The following is a 12,103-nucleotide window of genomic DNA, read 5'->3' on the forward strand; positions in this document are numbered from 1 at the left end:
CCCTCCTCTGGCTGTGAGAACACACAGATCAATACGCTTCAGCATGAGAATTCTGCAGTGAAATTTTCATTTGTTACAAACAGCAACAAAAAGGCCCCAAGCATGCCCTGTCACTTCCAGTTTAGAAGGAAATGCACTAATAAACTCTTCCCCCTGGGTCATCTTTGACAATGGGCAATACTATGCCAGCTCTTATTAACGGCAATTCGTATCAGTGGCCCAAAAATTTCCTTTAAAATTATCATCTTTTGTATCCATGTAGCAGGATGTCAGCTTTAAAGTGCCACTGAGATATAGGACCTGTCATTATGGTTAATTTTCAGTACAGTTTTAACACCAGGGTAGCTGAACCCTAAGGGTATGCTTTTTTGGCTAACAAGATTTATTTAGTGGTTATCCAGACAAACAAGAAAACATATTACTGTATATTGCTTTTCAAATATAACAGCAAACAATAAATCCTACTATAAAACATAAATCGTTTTCTTCTACCATGATGTCAAATAGATGAAAATGTTTTTAGAATATTAATCTTTTTATGTTATTTTTCTTTTTATATATATGATTTTTAAAAAGATAAGTTAAAATTCTTAGACTTCCAATGCAAAAAGCACACAAAAAGTAAAATTAACCTTAAAATACGAAACTTATATAGCTGTTGTATACATAGCTAGATATCAAGTTTATGTTTTAAGCCATAGTGATGGTACTCTCTACCAAATGACCCAAGCTTCTCAGCAGAAAAATATGCTGCATTGAAAAAGAGAGTACTATGAGGTTTGATATTGTCCTCTCATTTTTTGAGAGAAATAGTGGTTTAAACACCATTTTTATTGCTCTATTATAATAGAAAAAAATAGAAAACTTCATTTATTGGATAAATACATCCATTTGCCCTGCCTTTCTAACAGCAAAACAGAAAGTCTGTTTTAATTCTGTAATGATTCATTGTATTAGGATGAAGACCATCTTCTACTTTGCTAGACAAAAGGCATCTCTACAGAATAAAAAAAGCTGTTAACATATTGTCCTAATCCTCATATGGTCAGCAAAGCCCATTTTTATTGATGTTATATAGAAGGCATAAAATCAAGCTGACCTCAATCAACTGGTCTCCCAGGGAAAAGACCCCTGGCAGTAAATGCCAGATACCAAATATCTTAGAGCCTTTCCTACGCTACTTTTATTTCTACAAGCTGAGGACAAACTTGCTTTCCTTGTCCTGTCTCCAGACGCAGTGGCTGATTTCCAGATGCCGACCGACCAAACAGCCGATTGCTGGACCAACAGGTCAAGCGAGAGCCCGTCACGCGTCCGACCCCTGCACTTACCTGGCCAAAGCTGCCCCCGCACCAGGCAACAGGATCACAGGCAGATTTTGTACACTGCTTCTTTTTCCCCACTTCAAAAACATTAAGCCTCATCACAACTAAGAGTGAGATGGGCAATTTTGCAGGTGACACAATTAGGTAAGGAGAGACTTCACAGCCTATCCCAGGCCAAACAGCAAGCGACTTTTGGAAATGAAAACAGTACCCCTGTATTCAACCATATCCTTTGCCAGCCAGAAAACATGCTTCCAGAAGACAAAATGCATAAATAAATCACCAACCCAATGTCACCACACACAAGCTATGTTTGCACCCCAGCAGGCTTCCGAATGAATTGCAACAGGAAAGTATTGCAAGAAGAAAAAAAACCCAAGTTTTTGATTTTCTTCCTCCTACTTCACGGTTGGAAATCATCATAGAACATCACCATAATGCGCTCATCCTTGGTAGGTGAAAGTTTACAATTGTTTTTATATACCTGTCTTCCAAGTAACAAAACAATGTATTATTTTATGACAATGTCTTTCATTTTATGACTATTACAGAAGCCTCGTAGGGCTATCTCTGTATGACCATTTCAGATCGAGGCATCTGTAGGCTAAATAAAAGGTTTAAGTAGAAAGCACTGGTATTAAAAACATTTACATGGATAAAATGAAAGCAATGAAAACTTTACCTCGAACAATAAGTTGAGCAAAATTTGACACTCCCGAACCTCTCTCTGACTGAGTCACACAGCGGTATAAATCCTGGTCGGTTTTTGTCACCTCTTGCAACTTAAAGGTAGCAGCAAATCTTCTGTGATTGATATTTTTAGTCTGAGCAACTGGGATATCTTCTCCATTTCTCCTCTGAAAATAAAAGAAACCAAGGCAGAATTATCTCGTAAGAATACAAAAGACATTTATCACGATCATCATACAAGGAGTACATAAAAGCACCAAAAGCATTCACCCCGTGCTGCATTTCCATGGTAGAACAGCTCAGTGCTGAAGTCCCACCAAGAGACGAGCAGTACTGAAAAGCATTTCAGAATCAAGTTTGGGGGTGAAAAGCACCACGAGGCTTTCGCACTGCCACGAAACACGACCAGGACATACTGAACTGCCATTGCTTCACAGCTGGAGCCACAGGAGAGCCCATCAGTAGCAGCTAACTACTAAGAAAATTCATTCAACTTGAAATAAGATTATAACAGATACACTGGGTGTATTGTAAGAAATTTAAACAAACTTGGCATTGAGGGATTTCATAGGTTTTCAACAGCTCTTTTTCAGCAACCAGCCAGTGTTTCCTTTTTAATGTTCCCTTTTATCTGCCCAAATTCAATACCTTCTAAAATTGTACCTTTGTTATACTAAGTACCTCCTATCTAAAGGGGAGGGAGGGAAGCTGCTAAAAGAGGAATGATGTATATCTCATTTAAAGGAAGGAGCTTAAAGAGTTCTGAAAAAAAAAAAAATCATAGATACCGCAAATCACTGAAAAACTTAATCCGTCTGGAGCTGCAGGGCAGGGTGAGAGGTCAGTAAAGTAGAAACAGTTTGAGATCTTTTGTGACCCTTTTTCCTTATTTCCATTCATATTAAATACTCAATTTTTGTTTTAATCGAAGAACAGACCATCCACCAAACGTTCACGTTAAAAAAACCCAACAGAAACATGCACAAAGTGAACAAACGATGTTCCTGCTCTCTCCCATGGATCACCCACATGTCATTCCCCGACCAGGATAGAGTTTCTGAGCACTGAGCTTTGCTCAGTCACCAGAAAGACATCATCATTTCTTCGTAACTGCATCGCCTGCTCTGCAGAACGTGACCTCCACAGACATTTTTAGCTCTAATCAACCCCTGGATTGGGGAACTTCATTGAGGTCTTAAACTCCGAGCTTTCTAACACAAGCAGCAGCACTGCTGAGCCACAAAATTTAATAACCCGAAAGCCTGCGGCAAAAACAGAAAGGGGAGAAAAAGGAAACGAGTTAATGCCGCATGCGTACATTGGCCTGCCTCCTGTCCTGGGCAGGAGCACTTCGTAATGCTCAAACACCTCGTTTTACATCGGCCTTGTGTGATCTTAGCACGGGTTTGTCACTCGCTGAAGAGTTTTGCGGATTAGCCAGGGGTTCAGCACTGCTGTAAATTCACTGTAACGAGTGTTCGTTTTAACTACTTAGTGTGTTTAAAGAGATGAATCTTAGTTTCTGCCATCTTTCTTGCAGCAGCCAAAGCGCCCTTCCCACGCTTCACTGCAAGCCTTGGTGAAAACACTCATTTACACCAAACCAGTGGGTTTGGTGGTGTAACACCACCAGCCACCCCTCTTCCCCAGCAAGGAGCCGCTGCCCAGGGGTAAGCTCAGCCTGCGGGGCCGGACCAGAAAGTACAGTGTGATGCGAAGAGCGAGAACAGACCTCCAAGAGTAGAGGGCACGTGAGGCGCTTGCAGAAGGTGCTCGCACTGCTCCTCCCCGAGCACCAGCCTGCAACCGCCAGCGGCCTTGCTTATCCCTCGGATGCTCCGAAGGGGCGTTCACAGGGCAAAGCCAAGGGAGGCCGGACGCTTGGAAACCCGGATCTGCCGCAGCGCAGCCCCGTCGCCCTGCGGCAGGCACCGGCTCCCTCCGCAGCTCTGCCAGTATCTGCCTCCTGGTAAGAAGAATTAAGGAAGTCTGCCGACGCCTGCAAGGACTCCTACGAATGACAGGCTTTATTGAACTTGGGGGATCAACGAAATGATTAAATTCCAGTATCACACAAAATGAGGGGTGATGTTCAAGGCTTTATCTCGGTGCTGCTTAAGCTACAGTAAAATTATTTCGTGGGAGGTGCACCTCCCCCTCCAGTTAGCTGGCGTCTCCTGACAGCAAAAGCTAAATCCGAAAGCAGGATTTTCAAGCTACTTTCCTCCCGTCTCTCTCAGTTTTGACCAGAGGCTTGAACTCTCTGGAATGTATAACTTCATATAAAACTTGGATATGGTGCCTTGAAGTAACCAAACTAAACAAACCTCACGGTACTTTCTTCCTCTTGTGCTTGTCCGTGCCCTCCCACAGCGCGTGCTCTCGTGGCCGCGCCACGGCCAGCCAAGGGAAGCCAAGCTCCCCGCTACATGCAAACTGGCCACAGAACTGTTAAAACGACCGAGCAGCATATCATAAACTGAAGGCATACTGTTCAAAATTATATGACGGCGGACTTGACAGGTAACCCATGTAATGCAGTCATTCTTGCTGTGCTATGAAGGGAAAAATAAATGTTAAAGAGAGTTTTCTACAATGAAGAACTCCCTTCAAGAAGTCCAGTGCTTTAAAGTTGGCTGCCAAGTGCTCAGTCTACAGCAGAGAAGCACATCCAAGCTTGCCGTGTAAACTAATTACCCTCTGAAGCTCAGAACTTGCTTACTTAAGCTCATCTGCATGCTTTATGTTGAGAAACAAAGTGAATTGGGCTCCTACTTAAAATGAAATATTAATGCACTTTCAGAGCAATTAATCAAAATGAAATTTAACAAGCTTTACAGTTCTACTCCAACAACAAAACCTAGGATTTTCTTTTCTATTTACATCAGTGATTTCCTACCACTTTATCTTACAGGGCTTAGAGTAGTTGCTCAAATTTCTCTGTATTAGGATTTGTTTCTCGGGAATCCAACTGCACAATTACAACTTCAAAGTCTATCTTCATGTACAGCTTATCCATTAACATATTTTTCCGTCATTAAAATGATGAAAAGTTCAAACAGAAGAGAGTTCTCACTCAAAAATGAATGTTAAAGAAAATACCCTGCATTCACTGCAGCACGCATCCCTTCTACTGGTAAACCATTAGCCAGTCAGAGTTCAGATGCACTGCCACGATCTCTTAATTAAATTATTCTTTTCAATGTCAGGGCATTACTACTGATTTTAAAGGAGAGGAAAGAAAGGCAGCAGTGCTCTCTGCTTATTAGAGGGTTCCTGGTACATACTATTTCAATTTATGTCCTGCTCACACTGAACAGAGCTTGAAAATGCTGCTCAATTGGGTTTTAAAAATTCAATTTAAAATTAATGTGGAGTTATACTAATAGGTAATGGCTGTACCCTGTGCGATCCTTCGTTCCTCCAGTCCCTTGCTGTCTGATTTGATAACCCTGAATTGCTCATTTAGGAGAGGTCACCACCAGGCAGTAGTTCTCCTTTTGTGAAAATAACTCCAGGCTTCCACAAAGAACTATGCTCTATAAACACTTGATTAAAAGAAATATAAGCATGTGGAAAAACCTCCTTAATTCTGGCATTTCAGGCATTTAAAATTATCACCTTAAATAAGTCTCTGTGACTTCATGGTTATTTTTAATTTGATAGGAACATGATTTTAATTTTTTTTTTTTCCAGGCAATGAAATGAGATCATCTACATTTTAAACAAAGTCAACAGTAAAGTCTATGCAGCTTAAAAAACAATCATAGACAAATTAACAATTAGCATCAAATTCCTCTCTTCCATCTCATGAAAGAAATCAAGCATTTAATAAACATGAAATGAAATCGTAGTGGATCTTCCAGAACCTGAATGGAACCAGAAGCATGTAAACCCCAATGCCTTGTTTAACTGGTAGAATTTAGGTTCATTTCTAATTTTCTAATATAAATTTCAAACTTCTCTGCATTTCTCACTCAACTTTTCAGGCTGAAAAATGTTGGGGTTTGTTTTTTTTTGTTTAAGCAGCAATAAGATAACATAACTTTCTGAAGTGATGTTCCCTCTAAATTTTCCTGAACTGTTTTTTTCATACTAGTGATTTTTATCAGCCTGGACAGCTCAACCTTACACATCCCCGTCCCTTTCTTAGCGTAAACACCTTAAAGTAAGTCCGCTCCACGGCTAATAACTACAGTCAACTCTGGTTGCCTTCTCAGGCTCTCGGCTGGATGTCAGGATGCCTCCAGAGATCAGAAGATGTCAACACTTTGGCTGCAGCGACACATACGTACGCTGGCAGCAGCGCCCGCTCCAGCTGGCCCCGGCTCGCTCCCTCCTTGCCGTCACGCCTGTGCTCGTGCTCAAAACTGACCCGGAATGAAAATAAGCCTTCCTGGAAAACATACTCCCTCCCCATGTATTATCATCACCCGACGGATTAGCTCGTGACTGGATTCACCGTGCAGCCACGGGGAGCGGAGGAGAGGGCAGGATCCGTGCGGGGAGCAGGGCATAAGCTGAGGGTTTGTCCAAGCAGCTCGGTCCCCGAAGGTGCAATCGAAACATCACCGGAGAGCAGAAGGGCTGGAAGGATGCGCCCAGCATCCCGGGGAATCACACCTCTGCCGCCCCGACGGAGAGTGAATTTGTAGATCACGTGCTCCAAAACCTTCTTGGTTTTACTCAGTGTGTAACGGCGGAAATGTCATTTTTTGCAAGAGGGAAAAGGGTTGAATGTGGACAGTCTGGATGCCAGCAATAACGCGTGATCTCTATCGAAAGACGTTTTTGAAAAATAAAACTACATGAGGGGAATAAACAACACTAAATAAACAACAGACTATACTTTTAAAATTTTACTTACATGTAGCTGTCTGGCACTTTTTGGCACACACAGCACATGCTTTTACAGCATTTAGGAAACCATTTCCAAATGGAGAAAAATCTACCTTTCTAAAAATTTTTTTATTATTCTTTTATTTTTTATTTTACACAAATGTCTCAGTATATATTCTTGGGAAATAAAGCTTATTAAACAGACCAGAAACATAATAAAGCATGACACCTATTCATCATAAGAAATGATAAATAAAATCTTAGTTTTTCCCCACCCAAAAAAGAGCAAATGACTGAAAAAGTGAGATTTTTTTCCACTCCGTTTTATTTACAAATACATGATTTAAGCCTAAGAAATCATTTTTTCAAGCAGAACAAGAATTGGAACTGTAGCTTAAATAATATGACTAGATAGCCCTATCTTCTTTTTTGAAAAGGTGAAGTAGCAATTTTCTTTTGATTGATTTTTAAGAGAAAGCATAGAGTTAAACCTTTTTTAGTAGGAAATTACTGCAACCTGTTGTAGCTTGCTGGTCTCCCTACATCCACAGCAAACCAGACTAAGATCCTACCTTCCAACAAACTATGCATTCATTTATTAGCAGGAAAAGCAACACAGCTTTTCCCATGCAAACACATACTGATGATCTTGAATGCATGTGACAAGCCAAGTTTCATCCTGCACACTGCACTACACTACAGAAAAATCCATGATTACTTAAACGAGTTTGTTACATGCACTGCTGTTACTCAAACCTGTACACTTTGAAGTAGCTCAATTTCTCTCACACCGCACTGAACTGAACCTCCTACTGAAGAAAGCAAAGGTTCTCATGAAATAATCTAATTGAGAGCCATCTGGCTCTTCAGAGGTGGCAATCCTAATTTATTTTATTATAATAAAATCCACCAGAGGCAAAATAGCAAAATTCATACTACAGTGTCCCTGGCCATTCCACTACACAAACAAAAATGACGGGTGCCTTCTCTGGACATTTTAAACCCTCTTATTTTGAACCTAATCTAACACATGACACAAAAACCTAAATAAAAAAAAAAAAAGTAATATAGAAGCTTTTCAGAAAGCTATAGTTCTTGAATGCAGTGTTGTTGATTTATTTTTTTTTTTCCCCCAAAAAAACCCAAACATAATTCACATAAATACAAATTCTGGACACAGTGATTGAAGATCTATATCACCTTGAGGAGTGCATACTGAACTACAGTATTCATCCTGCAGCTTGGAAAAAAAAAATCTGATTATTTCGGAAATGACAATGAAGGAAAAAATTTGCAAAAAACCCCCATTACCAAAGACCAACAACACTCCTCAGCAAACGATTTTACCCTTTTCTAAGAACAGCCAAGTATACCAGTGCTCTTATTGTTCGGTAAATCATTAAGTCCTGCAACTATGTGAGGAAACTAGAGCCTGGGGTATTGGGCTACCTACCGCACGCCGCGCCGCTGAAGAGGAGGCAACCCGATTGCACGCCCTAGCAGACAAGACTCATAGGTCGAGGGATTTACAACAATATATGTTTGTTATAAACATCATCTTAATTTCAGGTGTCTGACTTCTATGGGTTTAAGGCACCGGCTGGCTGCGGAAATACTGCCGGGACTGCACAGTGACCAAACTCCCACCCCAGCCGGTCAGGAGGAGCCCCAGGCGCCGGCGCCGCAGGTGGCCTCCGCGAGCTCCCCGCGGCACCACCGCCGGCACCGCCCCGACGCCTGGTGCTCCAGCCGCCGCCACCGGAGCGGCAGCATCCCTGAGGAAGACCTCCAGGGATGACAACCCCAAAGGCTGCCGTGTAAGCTAAGGGACTGGCAGCGACGCAGGCTGGAGGACTTAGTTAACTGGGGCAGAATTAAATTAAAACCAGGAGGATTACAGTATTTCATGTTGCTGAAACCTAAGGTGACCGGGCATCTAGGGAGAATGGCCTTATTTATCCAAGAAGCCGATAAATTGGGGAGGGAGAGAGGGAGAATGGTTCATTTGGGGTTAAATGACATAGATAGCATCAAAGATGCATATGGAGCAAAAAAGGGGGGAAAAAACACCTTTGTGAAACAACCAAGTTAGAAGGAGAATATCAAATATGGAGTTACGAATACTGTATTTTTCATTGGTGAATATTCTTTGTAACCATGTCAGAGTCAGCAGTGTGTGATACAGAATAAAGTACAAGCCAAGTCATTTACAAGGAGCTTGATATATCACTTCAAGGCAGCTTTTCATACATCTTTGAAAAAACGTTTGGAAAACCAGAACATCTATCACAGAACATAACTGTGATGAGGTGAAAGGTAAAATGGACAATCCACTGCAAAAAAGGAGCCCTGCCCTCTATGCTTCCCTATTCTGTGGTTCACTTACAAAACATCTTTTCTATAAGTAAAAGCAACCAGTCATGAGAAAAATGAGGGAAGTGAAGTTTCTGTGCAAGCCTCAAGTGCAACAGAGCTTACACGCTGCTTCGCCGTTGTCAGTAATGAAGATACAGGTAAGACAACGTAGCCTCGAGCTGCATTTTACTGGTTGAAGAAAGAAGGCTTGGTACAAACAGCTGAATTTGCTGCACAAATTGTTTTGGGCAGATGACACTGATGATCCAAAAAGCCTGCTTTCTCTCCACTGGCTCCTCAGAGGTTGACCCACCACTCCTGCAACCTGGGGAAAAGAGCGAACCCACAGCCATCGGTCCTCTCCTCCCGCAGCCTCCACACAACATCACGGCTTCGACTCCCTCTTATGACACGCAGGCCTGAACGGCTTATTTCAGTTCAACACCAAAAAGCATCAAACTTGACAGTTAACTGGCAGCAAAAAAAGGACCAAAAATCTCTACCACAGTTCCCAAGCTGAAACCCCACAGGTGCTAACAAGGCACTTTCTCTGAACTTTCTTCAGGCCTCACGAAAGAAAAAGCAAAATAAACGAAGCTTCTGTAATGTTCAGAGCACACTCAGCTCCCCTTAACTTTCAGGGGTCATAAAATTTGTGCAAACCAACAAAAAACATTGTTCAAATGTAACAAAAATTGTCAACAGGCAGGTGCACTGTAACAGCAAATGTTTCATCATCAAACTAAAGAAACAGTACATTAATCAGTTAATTAACTGTATGAAAATGGGATGCAATGCATGAAAATGCAATGGGCTCTCAAAATGCACAGTTACATTAGAAAACTATGAAAAATTCAAAGAAGTAACCCCACGCAAACTAAATTGCACATGACCCTCCTATTATAGATACACTTTTTTTCTGAGACCGTGAGCAACCCTCCCAACACTTGACTGCAGCTAAACAGCTTGTCCCAAGTCCCTCACGGCCCGTTTTCAAATCCTGCTGTTGAATACTGATCCATGCCTTCACCTTCTGGGTACCGTGGGAAGAGAGGGATTACATGGCACAACTACCTTCCTCTAAGAGAAAATACTGCCTTTTCAAAAAACAGAACAGTCAGTGTTGCGCCCATCGCACCGCACCAGAGGCACATGTTCTCATATATATACACATATATGAGATATATATATACACACATATATATTCTCCAGTGTAAATTCCTGAAATAGTATATTGGTCCTGCACAACGACGTGCCCAAATGCATCATCACAGGATACCATCTGCCTGTGCCTAGTCCAAAGGCTCATTAAAGAGCACGCACGCGCAGTATCTAGCAAGAAAAACGAATGCTAAATATCAAATCACGTTCTGTGGCACACAGCAGCAAAACCCAAGATGCCGGTAAACAGGGCATTAAGGGTTACGGCAATTGCCTCAAGACAGGGAACAGGATACAGGCAGTTGTTTGAGCCTGAGCAGACAACCACGCAGACGCTCCTTCATCCTCCGGTAATAGTTGGTACCGCTGGGAGGTCGGCCCGACTCCATTGTTTTTAAAGCAATTTGCATTTTATTTTCCATAATGCTTTTTAATTTCACTTTTTCAATTATTACTCTCAGGCAATTGCTTTAATTATCTGTTATTCCACAAGGAAGGACACTTTCCTCTGGTGGAGAGAGGGGCTGCATCAGACCGCATTAACGCTGATGAGCCCCTCCACGGGCAAGAGCTTGCCAGCCTTGGCAGCCCAAGTGGAGCGGCGGTTAGCCAGCACCTACAGCTATTGCTGACAGATTGGCCCGCTCGCCACCGCTCCGATGGCAATCTGCACAGGACTACTGGGCACGTATTAAACTTTTAAACACGTGCAGTACCCCCTTTGAATTTCAGATTCGCCAAAGCAAATGGTATCGCCGCAGACCGTGGCAAAACACATCCGAGCGCAAAGCCAGAACAAGCCGCTTTCCCTAATCCAATGCTATGTTAATGCAAAGCTCAGCAATGATGGATGGACTCATTAGTGCTGCAGTTATCGCCATCTGAACCAGGTGCCAAGACATATGGTTTAACAGATGTTCTAGCAAAAAGCTCTATTCTCCGCGCTGAGCGAGTGTCCAGTTAAACCGGACATCGGTAAGACACTGAAAATCGTATTGGGCTTCTGGGAGCTACAATTGCTCCCAGCTCAGGCAGCCACTAAACACAGCCCGATTATGCAAAAAACCCTATTGCTCTGATATCCCAATTAAGTCCACAGAACAAACGCCGGACAAGGCGTACACTGCTTTCCGAAGTCTTTGTGTACCTAAATGTTATTTATTCTATTCAGCCGATTCTGTTTCTCCACCGTCTTACTAAAGAAACAAAACTTAAAATCTTGGAAGCTTTCTCCACACAGAAATGTCCAAATCAAATGGGCAAACAGCCTGCCCATCACACCCCACCCCAGCATTTTCATGTTTAGAATGCCCCGTGTGCGCTATTCTTCCAAATATTTAATATTTAACACGTATCCGTCCCGAGCACAGGATTAACGTGCAGAACTGACTCTTGTTTGCAAGGTTATTTATTGACATAACTCCACCGGAATGTACGGCATTTCACAGGGGGGAAAAACAGAGTAAATAGGTGGCCCTATATATACGAATTCAGCAAATCCATGTGAACAAAGCAGCAAGGTGCATCAAACATTAATAAATGAAAGAATCCGTATTCTCTAAGTGTCCTTTCAAAGAAAGATGATTCATGGGCTTTAGAAAAAATAAAATCAGCAGAAGCAGGCAACAACCGATCAGTTACTGATCAAATATGAATTGCTATATTCAGTCTTTCGAGACCCTCCCCCCCCGCCCACGTTCACCACCTATAGGAAAGAATTTTTCAGCAAGAAC

General features: G+C 42.1%; 1 protein-coding gene across 2 annotated transcripts in view; it reads right to left on the minus strand.

Annotated features, from left to right (window-relative positions):
• Positions 1-12,103, minus strand: part of PTPRK (protein tyrosine phosphatase receptor type K) — a gene marked incomplete at its 3' end in the record, with an annotated part of 414,479 nt that overhangs the window by 208,859 nt on the left and 193,517 nt on the right. For both annotated transcript variants that reach the window (XM_081997619.1, XM_081997618.1), the window contains exon 6: positions 2,008-2,182. In XM_081997619.1, coding sequence (XP_081853745.1) covers positions 2,008-2,182 — 175 coding nt within the window. The remainder of the gene's footprint in view (positions 1-2,007; positions 2,183-12,103) is intronic.

The sequence above is a fragment of the Phaethon aethereus genome (assembly GCF_964289735.1).
Source record: "Phaethon aethereus genome assembly, chromosome: 3".
Classification (NCBI taxonomy): domain Eukaryota; kingdom Metazoa; phylum Chordata; class Aves; order Phaethontiformes; family Phaethontidae; genus Phaethon; species Phaethon aethereus.